This window comes from Narcine bancroftii, chromosome 1 (genome assembly GCF_036971445.1).
Source record: "Narcine bancroftii isolate sNarBan1 chromosome 1, sNarBan1.hap1, whole genome shotgun sequence".
Taxonomy (NCBI): domain Eukaryota; kingdom Metazoa; phylum Chordata; class Chondrichthyes; order Torpediniformes; family Narcinidae; genus Narcine; species Narcine bancroftii.
Window position 1 is genome coordinate 154,248,984 of NC_091469.1, and position 22,479 is coordinate 154,271,462.

Consider the following 22,479-nt stretch of genomic DNA (forward strand, 5'->3'; position numbering starts at 1 on the left):
TCAACCATCAGCCATCACTCTCTCTCCTCTGTAGTCAAGACAATTTTGAATGCAATTTGCCATCTTGCCCTGGATCCCATGGACCCTAACCTCCTAACCTTTAGGACCAACCCACCACCTCCCTCACCATTTGGGATCTTGTCCAAACCACATCTGCTGCACTGCCCTCATCAATGCACTTTGTTATCTCCTCAACAAATTCAGATTGGTTAGACGGCCCCAAAGTGTTTGCTGATATTTTTTTTATCAGATGTTTGTTTTCTCCTTCAAAGCAAGTGATTTGTAAATCTACTTTACGATATATTTAGTTCCCAGTTAGCATCTGGGAATACTGAAGCCACATAGGTCAATCAGTTGCTTGCTATCGTTCCATTTCTGTTCAATTGATTCATCAACCTGTCTGTATTCCAATTCTATTTCGATTTTTAGAGTCTTAATTTTTTTGGCACTTTTTCACTCTGTTCATTTCTGCCCCCTTCAAGCCCAATCTTTACAGTGGACAAAAGGAGAGCTCTGTGTGATGCACACCACCATTTAATTGTCCCACTGTCCTAGTTTGATGAGCGACAGTGCTCAAAAGTGCTGGAGAAACCCTGCTGGTTAAAGTAAAAGGCAGTTGATGTTTCGGGCCTGAGCCCTTCATCAGGAATCTCCTCACTTGTCAGGAAGGCTCAACAGCGACTGCACTTCCTGAGAAGACTGAAGCGGGCAAGGCTACTGGCCACCATTACGTCAACATTCTACAGGAGCTCTATCAAGAGTACATCACAGTGTGGTACGGTTGCTGCGGAGAAATGTATTGAAGGTCACTCCACGGGCCGATAAGAGTGGCAGAGAGGATTAATGGAGTCTTCCTCCACACCCCCCCTCCCCGGGATCGTTGTCTAAAGAGGGTGTGCAACATCACTGAGGAACTCTTCTATGATGCCTTCCATCCTGCACTGAGCATCTTTCAGCTGTTCCCATCAGGAAAGAGATACAGGAATATCAGAGCCTGCACCACCAGGCAGTGAGACAGATGAACGACCAAAGGAACTGCTCAAACTAACCATCCGAGACTCTCATAATTATGAAACAATATTCATTTATTTATTTGCATTTATGAATACTTGTCTTGCATATATATTGTTTGTCTGTATGTGTGTTATGTCTGGTGGTGTGTCTGCTTGTTTTGCACTGAGGATCAGAGAATGCTGTTTCATCGGATTGTACTTGTGAAATCAGATGACAATAAACTTGACTTGAATCTGGAAAAAAAGAAGTTTGAAGAAAAAGGTGTGGAGAGGAGGAGGGAAGAAGAGGAAGGGGAGGAGTTCAGGCTAACAGGTAAGAGGTCATAGGTGGATACAGGCAGGTGGGTACAAGAGAAGGAAGCTGAGAAGTGATAGGGGGAGAGGACAGAGAGTTAAGAAACGGAAGGAGGTGGGATGCTGGAAGGAGATGGAGGGATAGGGAAGGAGAGAGATCAGGGAGGGGGTTAATGGAAATTGGAGGTTGATATTGATGCTGTCTGGTTGGAGACAGGTGTTGATCTTTTCATGTGCAGGTAACCTCGGTTTGGCAATAAGAAGCTATGGACAGGCATGTCAGTCTGGCTCTGGTGTGTAGAATGATTGGCCACTGGGAGGCCATTGCTGTTCTTGTTTAACCTGATATGTATTCTGAGGATGCCTGTTGATCATGGAGACAGGCGCTGGTGATCTCGGTCCAAAGGCAAGGATTGTTTAGGCTCCTGATCATCCAATACCATGAAACATTTCCCAGGGGAAAATGCCATAGTTTTCTCCCCTTTCTGCTTGTGTTTAGTCAAAGCTACACACTTGCTGTAAGCGAGATGACCTGAAAGTTGCAGTAAGCGAGATGACCTGAAAGTTGCGGTGAGCGAGATGACCTGAAAGTTGCGGTGAGCGAGATGACCTGAAAGTTGCGGTGAGCGAGGTGACCTGAAAGTTGCGGTGAGCGAGGTGACCTGAAAGTTGCGGTGAGCGAGGTGACCTGAAAGTTGCGGTGAGCGAGGTGACCTGAAAGTTGCGGTGAGCGAGGTGACCTGAAAGTTGCGGTGAGCGAGGTGACCTGAAAGTTGCGGTGAGCGAGGTGACCTGAAAGTTGCGGTGAGCGAGGTGACCTGAAAGTTGCGGTGAGCGAGGTGACCTGAAAGTTGCGGTGAGCGAGGTGACCTGAAAGTTGCGGTGAGCGAGGTGACCTGAAAGTTGCGGTGAGCGAGGTGACCTGAAAGTTGCGGTGAGCGAGGTGACCTGAAAGTTGCGGTGAGCGAGGTGACCTGAAAGTTGCGGTGAGCGAGGTGACCTGAAAGTTGCGGTGAGCGAGGTGACCTGAAAGTTGCGGTGAGCGAGGTGACCTGAAAGTTGCGGTGAGCGAGGTGACCTGAAAGTTGCGGTGAGCGAGGTGACCTGAAAGTTGCGGTGAGCGAGGTGACCTGAAAGTTGCGGTGAGCGAGGTGACCTGAAAGTTGCGGTGAGCGAGGTGACCTGAAAGTTGCGGTGAGCGAGGTGACCTGAAAGTTGCGGTGAGCGAGGTGACCTGAAAGTTGCGGTGAGCGAGGTGACCTGAAAGTTGCGGTGAGCGAGGTGACCTGAAAGTTGCGGTGAGCGAGGTGACCTGAAAGTTGCGGTGAGCGAGGTGACCTGAAAGTTGCGGTGAGCGAGGTGACCTGAAAGTTGCGGTGAGCGAGGTGACCTGAAAGTTGCGGTAAGCGAGATGCTGCAGAAACGAACCTATAAGTTCCCAACTTCGAGTGCCATTCAACTGGCTTGGCAATGTAGCCTGGTTCCAGTGCAATGTAAAATGATTCTTCACGTAGTTTCAAGATTCAAGGTTATTTTATTGTCATGTAATAAAACAGAAAATGTGATATTACATGACATTTCCTTTAGTCTACTGTAAGGTAAAGATTCACTATTAGCAGAAATTGCAGCCAGAGAAGGAGAAGCAAAAGAAAGAGCCCCAGAGTCACTGAATGTCCATGGCTTTACCTCCAGCATTCCTGTACTGTGTACAGTTTTGGTCTCCAAATTATAGGAAAGATATAAACAAAATAGAGAGCGTGCAGAGAAGGTTCACGAGAATGTTGACAGGATTTCAAGGTTTGAGTTACAGGGAAAGGTTGTGCAGACTGGGGCTTTTTTCTCTGGAGCGTAGAAGATTGAGAGGGGACTTGATAGAGGTGTTTAAGATTTTAAAAGGGACAGACAGAGTCAATGTGGATAGGCTTTTTCAATTAAGAAAGGGGGAGATTCAAACTAGAGGACATGGTTTAAGGTTGAAGGGGGAAAATTATAAGGGGAATATGAGGGGAAATTTCTTTACGCAGAGGGTGGTGGGGATGCAGAATGAGCTTCCGGTAGATGTGGTCGAGGCGGGATCATTGGTTACATTTAAGGAAAGACTGGATTGTTACATGGATAGGAGGGGACTAGAGGGGTATGGACTGGGTGCTGGTCAGTGGGACTAGGAGGGTGGGGATTTGCTACGGCATGGACGAGTAGGGCCGAACTGGCCTGTTCTGTGCTGTAAGTGGTTATATGGTTATATGGTTACAGTCTCCAGTTCAAACCAATGGCACCTGAGCTCTAGATCCAAACCTCTGATACAATCAGGAAGCCCTTGGCACCCTCACACATCTTGGTTTTGTTCCCTGGTACCCTTTCAGATGGTCTCAAACCAATCTCTGGCAGTCTGCAGTCTGGCGTGGAGCCCTCGACCGGAGTCACCTGCAACCCGCAGGTGGCTTCCTCATCTCAAGTCAACAGCCTGCTGCCTGTGTGTTCTTCAGCCTCAGAGCCCCTCTGATGCCAAGGTCACCCAACCCATGGGTAATCTCCTCTACTACTTTTATAGTTGTAGAAGTTTTTTTTTGACTGATGACTCAGTTGTACCATAGAAAGTACAGCATCCATTTGTTTCTCATAATGTTAGTTGAAGGAAACAAGTCAGCCAGGACATCTGGGAAGACTCCACTGCTTTTCAAAGTAATTAAGCGATTTATTGCATCCATTTGTGGGATGTCCTATCATGTCTGCTACTCTGAGTGTCATCTTCAGTCATCCACATTGTGACAGATGAGAATCATAGAATATGACAGAAGTAGGTGGAGGGGGACGTTTTGGGTCCAGTGATAATAATGCCATTAGTTTCAGGTTAATTATGGTGAAGGATAGGTCTGGGCCTCGGGTTGAGATTCTAAATTGGAGGAAGGCTTATTATGAGGAAGGATCGGGATAAGTTATTTTCGGGCCAGTATATGAGAGGTAAGACGGAGACCTTCAAAGGTGAGATTTTGAGAGTACAGAGTTTGTATGTTCCTGTCCAGATTTAAGGCAAAGTTAATGGGCATAAGGAACCTTGGTTTTCAAAGGGCTATTGGGGGTTTGGTTTGGAAGGTGTATAGAGGGAGGAGATTAGATTAGTTTATCAGTTTAGTTTAGACCTTCAAGTTTTTCTTTTTTTTTTGTGTCCTTATTATTTTAATATAACAGTATAATCATGGGTTGCATTAATTATGTTTATTACTATACTGAGTTATTACAAGTACCAGTAACTATTAATATAGATATGCATATTTATTTACTCTTTTTCCTCTCCCTTTGGCATGTATTCACTTGCATACAATTGATTAATTATGTAATCATCATTTATTATATATGCTTATTATGTTAAACGCAATAAAATTATATTAAAAAGGAAGGTGTATAGCAGATATAGGCAACACAGAGCAAATGAGGTACTTGAAGAGGTTCCATTATTGTCACATAATACTACATTTAAAATATAACAGACATGAAATTTTTATTTGAGATCCTGTGACCTCAGGGTCTGCACCCAAGATGGTGGCACCTATTAATCGGCAGCAGGCATGAGGGGCTGCAGACTCTGGGGAAGCAGAGGACTAGAGCAGGGCACTAAAGGATGGGGAGATAAACCCCCTCCATCTGAGAAGGAGAAGCAGAAGAGATGACCCATGTGACTGTAACCATGGAGGTGGACCAGCAAGGGGACTCTGAGGCAGGCTGCTGGTGACTTGAGGTGAGGAACCCACGGAAGCTGCAGGCTGCTGGAGACTGCTGTCGGGAGACTGCTGGAGACTGGCTCGAACTGGTTGGAGTGGTACCAGATACCGGAACTAGGATGCAAGGTGGTGCCGAGGGAGCCGAAGAGTCCCTGACCATGTCAGAGGTTCGGATCTGGAGCTCGGATTGCCAATAGTTTGGACTGGATTCTGGGTGACTGCAGAGGCTGCAGAAGCACTGGAGGCGAATATATGGCCACATGGTGACTCTGGCGGTGGGGGGGGGGGGGGGGGGGAGGATTCTTGCTTCTCTTTCTCTGATTGTAAGAAATGTAAGAGGTGCCTAGTCAATTTCTGCTGGTGGTGAATCTGTCTGCCTTGCAGCAGGCAAAAGGGAATTTCATGTAATAGGACACTTGAACTCTTTAACTTTTATCTACCAAAAGGCAGACAGAGTCGCCTCTTGGTCCAGCGCCCCTCACAGAAACCTACAGCACCTGATGTTCCTTGCCGGTCTCCCCTCCAAGTAGTGACCAGTTCTAAGCCTGCTTAGTTTCCGAAATCAGATAATCTCAGGCGTATTCAGTCTATTGAGGAAGGCTAGGGTGGAAATTGCAGGGGCTCTGGCAGAAATATTTAAAAGGTCCTTAGCCACGGGTGAGGTGCCAGAGGATTAGAGGGAAGCTCACATTGTTCCACTGCTTAAAAAAGGCTCCAAAAGTAAACCAGGAAATGACTGGCCAGTGAGCCTGATGTCAGTAGTAGGTAAATTATTGAAAGGTGTTCTAAGAGATCGGATATACAATTATTTGGATAGCCAAGGTCTGATTAGGGATAATCAACATGGCTTTGTCGTGTTTAAGAGTTTTTTGAGGAGGTTTCCAGGGAAATTGATGAAGGAAAGGCTGTGGATGTTGACTACATGGATTTTAGTAAAGCCTTTGACAAGGTCCCAAATGGGAGGTTAGTCAGGAAGGATCAGGCGTACAATATTCATGGTGAGGTAGTAAACTGGATTTGACAATGGTTGGATGAGAGAAGCCAGAGAGTAGTGGTGGAAGATTCCTTCTCTGGTGGGCTTCAGGGTTCTGGGACCATTGTGGTCTGTCATCTTTATCAATGATCTGGATGATTATGTGGTAAATTGAATCAGCAAGTTAGGAGATGAAACTAAAATAGGAGGTGTTGTGGACAGTGAAGAGGCTTTCAAAGCTTTCAGAGGGATCTGGACCAGCTGGTAAAATGGGCTAAAAAATGGTAGATGGAATTTAATGCTGACAAGTATGGGGTGTTGCATTTTGGAAGAACAAACCAAAAAAGGGTATGACAGTGAATGGTCGGGCACTGAGGAGTGCGGTAGAATGAATGGACCTGCGAATACAGGTACATAATTCCCTGAAATTGGCGTCACGGGTGGATAGAGTTGTAAGGGAGGTTTTGGCACATTGGCCTTCATAAATTAAAGTATTGAGTATAGGAATTAGGATGTTACGGTAAAGTTATATAAGACATCGGTGAGGCCAAATTTGGAGTATTGTGTGTAGTTTTGGTCACCTAACTACAGGGAAGATATCAATAAGATTGAAAGAGTGCAGGAAAGATTTACTAGGATGTTGCCCAGACTTCAGGAACTGAGTTGTAGGTTAAGGTTAAACAGGTTAGGACTTTATTCCCTGGAGCTAGAAGAATGAGGGGAGATTTAAAATTATGAATTAATGTAGGTAGGCTTTTCCCACTGAGGGTGGGTGAGATACAAACCAGAAGATAAAGGTTAAAGGTGAAAGGGAAAAGATTTAGGGGAACTTCTTCACACAGAGAGTGGTGAATGAGTGCTCAATTTTAACGTTTAAGAAGAATTTGGACAGATACTTGGATGGGAGATATGGTGGGAGATGCACTGGGTGCAGGCCAGTGGGACTAGGCAGAAAAATTAATTGGCACAAACTAGAGGGCTGTTTCTGTGCTGTAATGTTCTATGGTTTTAATATGGGTTCAGCAGAAGGCCATTTGGCCTTTTGAACTGGCACAAACATTCAATAAGATCACTGCTGATCACATGACCTCAGTACCCCTATTGTTATTATTCTCCATATCCCTTGATATATTCAGCCTTAAGGACAACATCCAACTATCCTTTGACTGTATCTATTGAACCAGCCTCGGGAAATTTCTGTGGCAATGACCTCCACAAGTTCACAACTCTAAGGATGAAGAGGTTTCTCCTCATACAATTGCTAAATGTCTTTTCCCTTCTCCTTAGATTATGACCCCTTGTTCTGATCTTTCCCAACTCTTCCTGCATCTAACCTGTTGAGTCCTGTCAGAACTGTCCAGTCCTGAGGGCAAAGGATGGCACAACTTCAGGATTGAAGGGTGTCCGCTTAAAACAGATAAGGATGAATTTCTTCAGCTAGAGGGTGGTAATCTTTGGAATTTGTTGCCACAGGCAGTTTTGGTGCCAGGTCATTGGGTGTATTTAAGACAGAGATTGATAGGTTCTTGATTAGCCAGGCCATCAAAGGTTAGCGGGAGAAGGCCAGGCAGAGGGACTGAGTGGGAAAATGAATCAGCTCATAATTGCATGATAGCTGATGTCCAGACGATATGTGTACAAAGTGAAGGGATGGAAGTTCAGGGGAGATATCAGGGGTACTTTTTTTTTTTATGCAGAGAGTTGTGGGTGCCTGGAATGCCTTGCCAAGGATGGTTGTGGAGGCTGAAACATTAGGGGCATTTAAGAGACTCTTAGGCATGTGAATGGAAGAAAAATAGAGGGTTACAGGGTTTGGAGTGTTTACTACTTATTTAAAGGAATATATGGGTCAGCACAACGTCAAAGGCCGAAGGGTCTGCACTGTGCTATAGTGTTCAGTGTTCAATGATTCAATGGTGGGACAGACTCGATGGGCTGAATAGCCTATTCCCACTTCTATGTCTTATGATCTAATGAGATGTCCTCTCATTTTTCTAAATTCCGTTGAGTATAACCCTAGTTTATCCAGACTAGAAGGGCCAAAGAAGGCAGGAGACTAAAAATGTTTTTGCGAAACTCTGTGTGATTGATGTTAATGGTTTTAATTAAGGTTTTAGCACTCCTGACAAAGGGCTCAGGCCCAAACATCTACTGCCTTTGCTTCCAACAGACACTGCGTGACCCACGGAGTTTCCCCAGCACTTTGGTGCACTGCACTAGATCCAGCTTCTGCAGATTTCTTGTCTCCCGCAGCTTTGTAGGGAAGAGAGCATAGCTGTTAAGTTACTGAGGCTATTGATCGGAAACTTAGTTCAAAACCCGCCACGGCAACTGGGGAATTTAAGAACTTTAATTGGTTTAGAAGTTAAAAAGGAAATAACAAATTATTTTTAAAACCTACTAGGTCCATTAACATTCTTCAGGGAAAGAAATCTATTGCTGTCTATCGGTGTGACCTCTGTGTGACTCTAGACCCATCAATGTGGTTGATAGAACCTACCATTCAGACTCAATTAATGCTGAACTCACCAATAGTGTCGACACCATGTGAGCATATAATACTCTTATCTAACTTCAAAAAGCCATAACATTGTTGGAGGAAATATTGTGTATAAAACAGAAATTATAGAAAGGAGTGTCAGCATTGAATTCTGATTTCTGACTTGCAGATAGATGTAAAGGTGGTGACCGTGAATCTCAAAAGTCAGTAGATTTCATCTGGAAATCTATAATCAGTTTCTACATTGAGTTGTTTTGCCTTCAGCTGTAAATGACAGCAATGGATCAGATGAGCTTTGCTTTTCCCTGGGTCAGAAGGTTATAGGTTCGTGCACCTTAATACACAATCTAACCCGACATTTCAAAATACTACTGAGTACAACTGTACAGGAATGATACCACATGCATAGGAAAGCAGGGGATTTTATTTTTCGAGTGTTTCAGCCAATAATCATGGCATCTGGAGAAGAATGATTAATAAAAAGAAAAGACTTCAGGTTTGTGCTGAATTTAATTGATATTTTTGATGAGTTAATGAGAGCAATAGAGTTGATGTGTATGTGGATTGTCAAAAGGTGTTTGATAAATGGTTGTGCAATAGGATTGTCCGCAAAATTGTATTTTATAGAACAAGAGCTTTTTTTTAATGAAGTAGAGAAAGGGAGACATTGGAGCTTCTCTTGAAAGGTATTAATTCTTTGGACTTCTGTGCACAGAATGCACCTTCAAAATGTACAGATGACAACATTTGGAAGTGGGGTAAAAGGTTAGAATTTACTTCAATGTTTTAGCGTAGCAGTTAGCGCAACATTGTCAAAGCAGCAGCAATCAGGACGTGGGTTCGAATCCTGGTCCCTCTGTATGGAGTTTGTATGTTCTCCCATGCCTGCATGGGTTTTCTTCAGGTGCTTCAGTTTCCTCCCACTGTTCAAAATGTATCGGGGGTTGTAGGTTAATTGGGTGGCATGGGCTTGTGGGCCGAAATGGCCTGTTATCGTGCTGTATGTCTAAATTTAAAATTTATTGTCATCAGGCCAAGACCAGAAATAGACTATTCAGCCCATCGAGCTTCCTCGCCATTTAATTATGAGCTGATCGATTTTCCCACTCAGCCCCGCTGCCTGGCCTTCTCCCCATAATCTTTGATACGCTGGCTAATCAAGAACCTATCAATCTCTGCCTTCCGTACACACAATGGACTTGACTTCCACAACCACCTGTGGCAACAAATTCCACAGATTTACCACCCTCTGGCTGAAGAAATTCCTCTGCATCTCTGTTCTAAGCGGACACCCTTTAATCCTGAAGTTGTGCCCTCTTGTCCAAGACTCTTCCACCATGGGAACAACCTTTCAACTTCTACTCTGTCCAAGCCTATCAACATATGAAATATTTCAATTAAATCCACCCCTCATTCTCCTAAATTCCAATGCATATAAGCCAAGACCTGTCAAATGCTCCTCCATTGATAACCCTTTGAACCCACTTCAGCATCTGCACATCCTTTCTTCAAAACTGTTCCCAATTCCAGTGCCTCTCAACTTTTTTTTCCATTCACATACCACCTTAAGTAATCCCTTCCAGAATACCTCTGGTATAGGATGCTTTGTGGTTAGTATGGAATCACTTAAGGTAGTGTGTGAATGGAAAAAAGGTTGAGAACCACAGTTATAAAGGCTCAATATCACATCCTTGCTCTTATATTTAATTCCTCTTGAAATTAATGCTGGCATTGCATTTGCCTTCTTCACTACCATCTCGAACTGCATGTCATGAATATGTGTGAGGCAGATCGTGACAGACGTCAAGACAGGTTGACAATACAGATAGACATGTGGCATGGAAGTGAAGAAAGAGGGAAGGCTGTGTAATAGAAAGGATGCTGTTCGACTTGAATGGACTTGGTCGTCCATTCATGGGACTACTAACCACTCTGTGCTCTGTGGTTAGCAAGGTGTGCTTTGCAGGTTTTGCCTCTTCAGGCAAAACTCTGACTTCAAATCCCTGGGCTCGGCTCGCACAGCCATCAGTACCTGGAAAGGGCCCCAGCTATGGGCAAATAGCACATGTCAGTCTGGCAGCAGGGGCTGGCAGCTGTGACAGACCGCGGGAAACAGTTTCTCTAGTGGTCTGCAGCAACAAACTCGGTAGGCAAAGGATCCATAAGGAACACGGCCAGCGAGCACGGTCTTGGAACAGACTACTGCGGGGCAATCCCGCGTCACTCTGGCTGTTGTGCCCACACTGCGCCAGGCCCAGTTGCGTGGGACCTAGAGGGAGGCGTTTGTCCTGGACAAGCACTTGCCTCAAAGTCCTTGGCCTGGCACACGGTGCCTAAAGCTTCATGGAAAACAGAACAAAAGTTCTGTGAGGACATAAGAGCAACAAGGCACCGTGTTCATCGTCGCTTGCGAAGGGATGGGCCATGATGGTTAGTAAGGGATTACTTAAGATAGTATGTGAGTGGAAAGAAAAGGGTTGAGAATGACTGATTTAGACAATGACTATATGCATAAACAAGTGAGAAAATAAAGCAATGTCCAGTCAGTGAACCGTAGGAACGATGTGAAACTCCTGGAGAGGGTGCGGAAGAAATTTCTCAGGAGAAGCTGAGGTTGTTTTCCTTCGTCCAGTGAAATTTGCAAGTGACTTGATGGAAGAGTATAAAGTCAGAATGGGGTGAAATAAAAGGAAAATTTGTCTAAAGATTGAAGGGGTAAGAGAGATGGAATTAGCAAAGGAGCCTGAGGCAACCTGCAGGAAATGTATTTTCTGGCAGCAAATAGTTTGAAAGTTCATTGGAAGCTGTAAGGGAAATTCAAAGTTAAGCTGAGGAAAAATATAAATGTAGGGAAAGAGCTGGGGAATGGGAACATCAGGGGCCATCTTCACGCAGAGAGTGGTGAGAATATGGAACGAGCTACCAGGTAAAGTGGTGAATGCGGGCTTTATTTTGACATTTAAGAAATATTTGGATAGGTACGTGGATGGGAGGGGTATGGAGGGTGATGGTCTCAGTGCAGGTCAATGGGACTAGATGAAATAATTGTTTGGAATGCACTAAATGGGCCAAGGGGCTTGTTTCTGTGCTGCAGTGTTCTGTGCATTACAGATAATGTATGATAAACGGGCCTTCGATGCTGTGAACATTCTGGACATGGAACATTACACTACAGTGCAGGTCCTTTGGCCCTCAACCTATATAAACCTAATCACAAACGAAACCTTCCCTACCTTCCGCATAACCATCTATTTTTCCAGCATCCAGGCTTTTAAATGTCCATATTGTACCAGCCTCCACCACCACCCCTGGCAAAGCATTCCAGGCACCCATCACTCCCTATGCTAAAAAAAAACTTACCTCGGATGTTTCCACTAAACCTTCCTCCCCTCACCTTGTACAGATGTCCTCTGCTGTTTGCTACTGACATCCTGGGGGAGGGGTGGGGGGGGGGGGAATGCATTAACTCCATGCATCCTTGGTGTGTGCAAATTGTCTGCAGTTTTACGTCATAGCAGTGACCATCAGTTAATACGAGAATTATAGAAGAGAGTACAAATCCTTCACCTTGTTGTTTGAAAGGAGAAGATGAGCTGAAAGGCCTTCTCTGTTTTAACAATCAATATTAAATGTTAAGTTCAGTAATATAACCTGGTGTTTTCTTTCAGTGATGGAAAACTACAGAATTCAAGTCAATAAAGAAGAACTGAAGAGAACTTCTGAACTGCTGGGGGTAGCCATCTGTTCTGCTTTTCTATAGTTTATAATATTGTATTTTGGGCATGATTAAAATACTCCTGGATATTACTGCCTCGGTACTCAACCCAAACCCAATGGGACCCAAATTGACAGGGCATTGGGTCTTGCAAGCCTCTTTCAGAACTTTATCAATGTCAGATTGATATTGGACATCACAAGTCCACGAGATATAGGAGTAGAAGTGTGCCATTCAGCCTATCGAGTCCACTCCGCCATTCTATCATGAGCCGATTCATTCTCGACAGCCCCACTCCCTTGCTTTCTCCCATAACCCTCGATACCCTGACTATTCAGATACCTATCAATCAATGACCTGCTTCCACAGCTGCCCATGCTAGCAAATTCCAGAGGTTCACCACTTTCTGGCTAAAAAAATTCATCTGCGTCACTCTTTTAAATGGGAGACGTTCAAATCTCAAGTTGTAATTTCTTGTCCCAGACTCTCCTACCATAGGAAACAATGCGGTATGCAGACATTGGTGGCGGGTGGGGGGGGGGGGGTGGATATAGATCATGTGAAGGCAGAAGAGATGTAGTTTAACTTGGTGTTTACACCATGAGCCAAAAGTGCAGGCCCTTGTGTCGTCTGATGTAAACCTACTCCACAATCGATCCAAGCCTTCCCTCACAGCCCACAACCCTCCATTTTTCTTTCCATCTGCCTATTTAAGAGTTAAACAAGAAAGTCTGCAGATACTTTTGTCACTGAATGGTCCAGAGTTTGATAACATTGTTCAAAGTAGGTGTAGAATGTTTTTTTTCTCATGGTGGGAGATTCTGGGGCAAGAGAGCACAGCTTAAGGATTGAAGGGCGTCTGCTTCGAACAGAGATGCGGAGGAAGTTCTCTAGCCAGATGGTGGTGAATCTGGAGTTTGTTGCCACATGTAGTTGTGGAGGCCAGGTCACTGAGTGTATTTAAGGCAGCGATTGACAGGTTCTTGATCAGCCAGGGCATCAAAGGTTATGGGGAGAGAGCCAGACAGTGGGGCTGAGTGGGAAATTGATCAGCTCATGATTAAATGGTGGGCAGACTTGATGGGCTGAATAGCCTATTTATGCTCTTATGCTCTTCAAGTTCAGAATCTAGATGTTTGTGTTATTAGTCACACAGAAGGGCGGGGGGAGGAGAGAAAATGACCAGGATAGGATTGATCCTTTAAATGGTTGGCAGCTGTCCCAAGACAGTGGGATGTATTGATGGAGTCGAATGAGGGTTGGTCTGCACAATACCCTGAGCACCTCTGCAGTGTCTTACAGTCGAGTTTCCAGGGTGTCATTAATGTGCTATGACTTCCTCTTGGATGCCCCTGCTTCCAAGTCCACGATGATTTGTGGTCAAGTTCATTGCTAGAGTTTTCACCATCCTCAACCTTTAATGTTACTTTTGTCCCCCAAGAGTTGTTTTGTTTTTCTTTCACTTTATTGAGTTTGCTTTGATCCCCAAATTTTCGATATTTCATTTCCCCATTTGTTTGTTTTCACTGTTTTCTCATTTGGTCCATTCCTGAACTGCTGTATTTACTCGATGCATTCTCTGAAATATCACAGTCCACAGTTAGTTGATGCACCAAACAATTTAACTGCCCCCCCCCCACCGAAATAATTCCTGTTTGCCATTTTTTTTTTCATAGAAATTCAAAAAAGTCAAGAAACATCGATGAGGTTTTGTTCACAGATATATTGATGACATTTACTGGGATCGTGGCTTAAATAGCGCTTAAAAAAATTATTGAGGACCTTTTCCATCCAGTGCACGACATCTTTGACCAGCAAGAAGAAGGCACAGGAGCATCAAAACCAGGACTGCTCGGTTTTTGAATAATTAACCTTTCATTTATAAGAGACCCAAAGTTACAGGATAATGTTCAATCTCACAAGAATCTGCAGGAAGAAGCTATTTCCCACCCAGGCAATACTAATTTTGATGTTCCCCTACATCCTTCCTGATGGTAGTAGTCGATGATACTGTGTGATAGATGGAAAATTTCTTTGAGCCCGATTTAAGCAATGCTGCCAGTTAATGTCATCAATAGAAGGAAGGGAGACCCTAGTGATCTACATGGTTTTGATTATCCTCTTTATTGATTTTCGTTCCAATGCTTGGCAGCTACTGACCCACATAATGATGCAGCCAAAGAGGATTCTCTCAATTGTACTCCTGTAAAATATTGTCAAGATTGGGGCTGGTAGCCTTGCCCTCCTCAACCTCCTCAGGAAGTGTAGGTGCTGCGGTGGCTTTCTGACTAATGAGGAGGTGTTGTTTTTCTGAGAAGGGAAAACACCTGGAAATAAAAGCTTTTCCATCGTTTCAAATGATGGTGTTTAATGGAGTGTGAAAGTGACTGTTGTTGAACTGTGCAGGTGCGCCAGAAACAACTAGAAAAGGAAGCACATCAGATGGCGGGAGAACAATTCCTGCTGACCAGCAGCAACCAGCTTCGGCAGGTGAGCTTAGATTTCTATAGCCAGCAACAAGTTTTCCAACCAAAGCTATCACTCAGCTCCTGATCCAGTGCTTCTGGTGGCAATGTTGCTGAGAGGATGTGAGTCCAAGATAGGACATCCTCTATAAACACGCCAACAAACTTCGTGCTCTCTCCACGACGGAAACCAATGATGTGTGTAAATTATAGGCCGGTGAGCCTGATGTAATGAGTACAAAGAAGTATCAAACAGCATCCTTTATGTAGCAAAGGTAAAGAGACTTAATTGACGTTTCAGGCTTGAGAAAATGCCGCAAGCGTCCAAACAAAAGAGTGGGGAAGGGGGTGGTAAAGGTAAGAGATGATAGGTGGAGAAAGGAGGGAGGGCTGTTAGCTGCTGAGCTTCTCCAGCAATGTGTATTTTTTTACTGACGTCAGTAGTAGATAAATTATTGGAAGGTGCTCTGAGAGATCTGATGTACAATTATTTGGATAGAAGAAACTGATTAAGGACAGTCAACATGGCATCTTATAGAGTTTTTCAAGAAGATTGCCAGGTAGGTTGATGAAGGAAAGGGTGTAGATATTGTCTACATGGACTTTAGTAAGGCCTTTGACAAGGTCCCACATGGGAGGTTAACCTGGAAGGTTCAGACACTAGTGAAGTGGTGAAAGGAATTCGACAATGACTGGACAGGAGAAACCAGAGAGTAGTGGTGGATGATTGCTTCTCAGACTGGAGCCCTGTAACTTTTGGTGTGCCTCAGGAATCAGTGCTGGGACCATTGTTGTTCATCATCTATATCAATGATCTGGATGATAATGTGGTAAATTGGATCAGCAAATTTACAGATGACACTAAGATTGGAGACGTTGTGGACAGTGAAGAAGGTTTTCAAAGCTTGCAGAGGGATCTGAACCAGCTGGAAAAATGGGCTGCAAAATGGCAGATGGAATTGAATGCAGACAAGTGTGAGGTGTTGCATTTTGGAAGGACAAACCAAGAAAGGACATACACATTAGGGCACTGAGGAGTGCAGTAGAACAGATGGATCTGGGAATACAGGTACATAATTCCTTGAAAGTGTAATCAAGGGTTGGAAAGAGAGCTTTTGGCATATTGGCCTTCATAAATCAAACTATTGAGTATAGAAGCTGGTATGATATGATAAAGTTGTATAAGACAACTTAATTTCCCTGAAGAAGCTGATAGAGGTGTATAAAATCATGTGAGGCCAAATTTGGAGTATTGTGTGTAGTTTTTGTCACCTAACTACAGGAAAGATATCAATAAGATAGAAAGATTTCAGAGAAGATTTACTAGGATGTTGCCTGGAATTCAGGACCTGAGTTGCAGGGAGAAGTTAAACAGGTTAGGGCTTTATTCCCTGGAGTGTATAAGAATGAGGAGAGATTTGATAGAGGTATTTAAAACGATGTGGGAGATAGATTAAATGTAGATAGGCTTTTTCCACCAAGGGTAGGTAGAGGACATGGGTTAAGAGTGAAAGGGCAAAAGTTTAGGGGGAACTCCTTCGCACAGAGAGTGCTGGGAGTGTGGTAATGGTAATGGTGAATGTGGGCTCAATTTTAACATTTAAGAAGAATATGGACAGGTACCTGGATGGGAGAGGTATGGAGGGCTATGGACCAAGTGGAGGTCATTGGGACTAGGTTAAAAAAAAATTGGTTTGGCACAGATTAGAAGGGCTGAAGGGGCCTGTTTCTGTGCTGCAATGGTCAACCTTCTGAAGTCCACGATCATCTCCTCGCCCACATTGAGACTCAGGTTGATGTTCTCGCACCATCTCTGGAACCCGACTCATCATTGTTCCTGATGAGGCCAACTACTGTGGTATCATCTGCAAATTTGATGATTCTGTTAGAAATGAACCATAGAACATTACAGCACAGAAACAAGGCCTTTCAGCCCTTCTAGTCTGTGCCAAACCATTTTTTTGGCTGGTCCCACTGAACTTTACCCAGTCCATAACCCTCCATACCTGGCTCTGAATCTGGCTTTGCAGGGGGAAATGCTGCAAAGACTTGAGTCACACAGGAAGATGGTTGTGTTTGTTGGGACATCACTGCAGGAGTTCCCTTGGGAGGTATCTTAGGCCCAACCAATTTCTTATTACATAGATAGGCACAGCGGGAACGCTGCTGCCTAGACAATCTATCAACAGACAGCATTAGCCTCCTTTACCTTGTCAAGTTTAGACAATGAAGCTATTGTCTGAGAAAAGAAATGTATTTATTTTTTTAACCTTGATAAATTTATTGTTGCTGTAACCTCTGTATGTGAAGTACAATTCAGAAGCTCAGTAAAGTCATGCAGCATCCTTGGAAAGTAAAGGATAATCAACGTTTTGGCCCTTGACAGATACACGGCAGCTATGGCAGGGAGTGCAGGTGATTACAGTCAACAAAGCGAAGGCGAACACTATAGATGGCTGGGTTGCTTTACTAGCAATGAGCTGAACACCTTTTATGCTCACTTTGAGAAGAAGAACCGAATAATGGCTACTTGAATCCCTGAAAAGACTGAGGACCCTGTGATCTCTGTCTCTGAGGGCGACATCAGAGCATCATTCAAGAGGGTGAACCCTTGCAAGGCATCAGGCCCTGGTGGTGTACTTGGCAGGGTACTATGCCAACCAACTAGCAGAACTGTTCACATACATTGTTAACCTCTCATTGCTGCAGTCAGAGGTTCCCACCGGCTTCAAAAGGGCATTAATCACCCAAGGAGGGTAGTGTGAGCTGCCTCGATGACTACCGCCCAGTAGCACTAACTTCCAGTGTGATGAAATGCTTCAAGAAGCTGGTTGTGGCCAGAATTAACATGTACCTAAAAAAAGATCTGGACCTACTGCAATTTGCCTATCGTCACAATCGTTTCACGGCAGATGCAATATTGTTGGCTATCTACTCAGCCCTGAATCACCTCAGAAACAGCAATTCAAACATACAGCTGCTCTTTATAGACTACAGCTTGGCCTTCAATACCATAATTCCCTCAGAACTGGTCAAGAAGCTACAAACTCTAGGCCTCTGTACTTCCCTCTGCAACTGGATCCTTGATGTTCTCATTGGAAGACCACAGGCAGTATGAATTGGAAACAACGTCTCCTCCTCACTGATTATCAACACAGGAACACTCCAAAGATGCGTGCTTAGCCCACTATTCTACTCATTAAACACCCATGACTTTCTGGCCAGGCACAATTCCAATGCCATCTACAAGTTTGCAGATGACACCACCCTTGCCGGTAGAATCACAAATAGCAATGAGGAAGTGTCCAGGAGGGAGATAGATCAGCTCATTGAATGGATCAGCAACCTTGCACTCAACATCTGCAAAACCAAGGAGATATTGTGGACTTCAGAAGGATGTCAGGGGAACACGACTCAGTCCTCATCAAGGGCTCAGTAGTGGAGAGGGTCAAGAACTTCAAATTTCTGGGTGCCAACATCTCCAAGGATCTGTCATAGGAACAGAGGAAGTAGGAACAGGAGTAGGCCAAAATTGGCCCATCGAGCCTGCTCCGCCATTCAATACGATCATGGCTGATCTAATTTATGACCTAATTCCACCTACCTGCCTTCTTCCCATATCCCCTAATTCCTCTATCATGTAAAAATTTATCTAACCGAATTTTAAATATGTTTAATGAGGCAGCCTCAACCACTTCCCTGGTTAGAGAATTCCAAACATTCACTACTCTCTGGGAAAAACTATTTTTCCTCATCTCTGTCCTAAATCTACTCCCCCGAATCTTGAGACTGTGTCCTCTCGTTTTAGTTTCCCCGGCCAGCTCAAAAAACCTTCCTACATCTATCCTATCCATACCCTTCATAATCCGATATGTTTCTAAAACATGGAGCCTCCACACCTATGCAATCATAAAGAAGGCTCACCAGCGGATATACTTTGTGAGGTGTCTGAGGAGATTCGGTATGTCACTGAAGAATCTTGTAAACTTCTAGAGGTTTAGCGTGGAGAGCATTCTTGCTGGTTGCATCACTGCCTGGTATGGAGGCGTCAATGCTCAGGTCAAGAATAAACTTCAGAGGGTTGTTAACTCGGCCTGCAACATCACAGGCACCAGACTTCACTCCATCGAGGACATCAACATGAGGCGGTGTCTTAAAAAAGCAGCCTCTCTCCTCATTATTTTATTTTTTGCAGCGATGTCTTAAAATGCTTATAACATATATATATTTGCACTAATATTGCGATTGTAAAACACCGAATTTCATGGCTTGTTCATTACAATAAACTCTGATTCTGGGCCCTTCGTCAGATATAAGCATAAACAGGCAGGCCTCAAGCACTGACAAAATGAGAACACCTGCACATTGGAGGAATTACACCCTACATTCCATCTTGGCAGTCTCTAACCAGATGGCATTAATATCGACCTCCAGTTTCCATTAACCCCCTCCCCTGGATCTCTCTTTTTTTTTCTCTCCTTCCTTTTCTCCTCTTTTTGTTGAGATGCCTGCCTGTTTTTGCTTCTAGGGCCCAGGCTAGAAATGTTGATGACCATTTACTTCCTATGTATGTTGCATGACCTGCTGAGTTTCTCCAGCACATTTGTGTATTGACTCTGGCAGCTGCAGACATTGTTGTTTAACTATAATGCACTCTGTGTGTGAGTTTTAAATGGATTGGTATTTATTTTAACCAGATGCTGGTGTGAAACCCACTTCCTTGGGTGGGATGCTAGTTTGCTGACTATCAGTGGTAATTTTATGAGCCAATACCTGACCAGACCAGTTGGTTCAGTCATTATTGGCCATGAACCTTCAGCTGAAAAATAATGGCCATGTTTTTGTCTTCTACTCTGAGGCAGGTTCTGTTTGACAAACTGCACCTCGTTTGTGAGAAGAAGCTGCTGAAGACAGACCTGAAGCAGCAGTCAACTTCCGAGGCTGTGGTGAGTTTCCTCGTGGAACTATGACAGAAGAGGCTCGACTCTCATCAACCTCTCTATGCAGAGCTGCGCCAGAGATGGCTGGTTCTGTGGAAGACTGAGAGTTTGGAGACGAGTGGTAGGACCTGAGGGCAGAATGGGTTGTAGGGAAAATTAATGAGGCAATGGGATTGTTCTGCATGGACTCTCACCTGCGCCACTCTTGCAATTTAAAAGTGGGTAATCTTAATCTATGCTACTCAGCAGGCCAGGGTGTGTTTAGCTCAGGTACAATTTCCTACTTAGATCATGATACAGCAGAGAAACAGACCATTCAGCCCATGTGCCTGTGTTGAATACAATGTCTAAATCAAACTGAAGATCTGTGGTTTGGACCCATTAGATCTCTCCTCTACACCCCACCCCTTTCCCCTTCTTCACATTCATGTGTTTATCTAGTAGCCTTTTAAATGCTACTGTTGTATCTGCTCCTGGCAGCCCATTCCAGGCACCCACCATTCTCTGTGTAAAATATTTGTCCTGCGCATCTCCCTCAATTTTCCTCCCCCTCACCTTAACCACGCATCCTCTTTTACACCAGGGATAAGATTCTGACTGTCCTTCCTATCAATGCCGCACATGATTTTATACACCTCTATCAGCTTCTTCAGGGAAATTAAGATTAAAATTATATATGCACTGAGCAAACATTGAAAACATTTTTAAATTTAGACGTACAGCATGAGTCCACGCCGCCCAAATGCCCCAATTAAACAACCCCCATATATTTTTGGAAAATTGAGCACCTGAAGGAAACCCATTGCAGACAAGGGGAGAACGTACAAACTCCTTATGGACAGTTCTGGATTGGAACCTGGGTGGCTGTCCCAATTCTGACTTTTCTTCAGAAGTACAAGTCATGGTTTTAACGATTAGTTTTCTGACTTTAATTATTTAAACAGCATAAACATTTCCAGGTATAAGTTCATGTACAAATTGTTGCTGATGGATAGGATACTTTTGGCGATAAGTTAGTTAAGAAGGCCTATGGGATGCTGGGCTTCATTACTAGGGGGGACTGAGTTCAAGAGTCGAGAGGTCCTGTTGCAACTCTACAAATCTCTGGTGAGACCACACTTGTGTTCAGTTCTGGACAACTCATTATAGGAAGGATGTGGAGGCTACGGAGAGGGTGCAGGGGAGATTGACCAGGATGTTGCCTGGATTGGGAAACAAATCTTATGAGGGCAAGGTGAGCAGAGCTGGAACTTGTCTTTTTGGAGTGTAGAAGGATGAGAGGAGACTTGATAGAGGTCTACAAGATTATGAGAGGCATTGATAAGGTGGACAGCCGGCACCTTTTCCCCAGGATAGGAATAGCAAACACCAGAGGAGATCAGTACAAGGTGAAGGGAGGGAAGTTAAGGGGAGACATCGGGTAAGTTTTTTTTTACACAGAGAATGGTGAGAGCCTGGAAGGCCTTGCCAGGGATGGTGGTAGAGGCTGAAATATTAGTGGCATTTAAGAGACTCTTACAGTAGATGGACGGATGGAAGAAAAATAGAGGGTTATGAGGTAGGGAAGGTTTATTACTTTTTTAAGGAATATATGGGTTGGCATAACATCAAGGGCTGAAGGGCCTGTACAGTGCTGTCTGTGCTATCAGACTCAGTTGTAGTTACCACAGATGTACCTGTAACCATATTTATTATGGTTGTCTTGTACATATTGTGGAGGAAATTTTGAATTAAAATGCTGGGTCTATTCAGCAGGTAGGAAGAGAAAGAGAGTTAAAGTTTCAGATGAAAGAACTCTTTGTCAGAACTGGGAAGGAAACAAGAGAAGTTTCACCTCCATTGTATATGATCCAATTATGAGACATTCCGTACGAAATGACTTCCTTCTTCCTGAATCATGGCTTCCCTTCAACCATTGTTAGCAAAGCCCATGATGTATTTACTAACTTTGAAGGTAGTCCTGAGGAGGCTCATCAGGTTGATTCCAGAGATGAGGGGGTTCACCTATGAGGAGAGATTTTTTAAAACTTAATTTTATTTGCAGCATATTAGAAGTTGATTTTGGCCACTGAAACCCGTGCCATCCAATTGACCTATAACCCCGTACGATTTGGAGAGTGGGAGGAAACCAAAGCACCCAGGAAAAATCCATGTAGGTCATGGGGAGAACATACAAACTCCTTACAGACAGCGCCAGATTCAAACCCAGGTCACTGGCATTGGAATAGTGACACGCTAATTGTGTCAACCTAATTGATTCTCTGGAATGCAGAAGAATGACTGGGGATCTTTATAGAAACATAAAATTATAAATAAAATTGAGACAGGAAACTTCTTTCCACTGGAAGATGGGACCAGAACCAGAGGACACATTTTGGGAGAGTAGATTTAAGAACAGAGTTGAGGACCCCAAAACCCAGCAGCATTAGAAAATGGATACTTATACAAAAGTTGCTATTAATTATCTTTAAACGTGAAAACAGGATTAAACTTTAACTTAACCTAACTTAACCCCCTTCTAATTCTAAGCACACATGTATGTAATGTGTGTGTAAATTCAGAAAAGTTCTTTGGTTCACAGTCCCATCTCACTTCTCACGCCTCCAAGTTCACTGATATCAGGCAATTCTTATACTGTGCACAGAATTTAACATTTATGGATCTCACCCGGCTTTGGTGTTTGGTTACCACTCAGGAAGGTTCTTGTCAGTTTTCAGAGAGAGATTTGTTGCTCATTGGACACCCACAACTGATCCCTTCTGATCACCCACTTCAGTCTTGCAGAAGAAACCTGCCCCATCAGGGTTTTCCAGATGATAACCTCTTTCTTTCAGGTCACCACAAAGTTCCTTTTCATTTT

At 43.9% G+C, this 22,479-nt stretch overlaps 1 protein-coding gene across 5 annotated transcripts in view; it reads left to right on the plus strand.

Annotated features, from left to right (window-relative positions):
• poln (polymerase (DNA directed) nu) overlaps positions 1 to 22,479 on the plus strand; it is a 512,442-nt gene that overhangs the window by 172,409 nt on the left and 317,554 nt on the right. For all 5 annotated transcript variants that reach the window (XM_069942252.1, XM_069942280.1, XM_069942271.1 and 2 more), the window contains 3 exons: positions 12,168 to 12,232; positions 14,621 to 14,704; positions 19,542 to 19,625. In XM_069942252.1, coding sequence (XP_069798353.1) covers positions 12,168 to 12,232; positions 14,621 to 14,704; positions 19,542 to 19,625 — 233 coding nt within the window. The remainder of the gene's footprint in view (positions 1 to 12,167; positions 12,233 to 14,620; positions 14,705 to 19,541; positions 19,626 to 22,479) is intronic.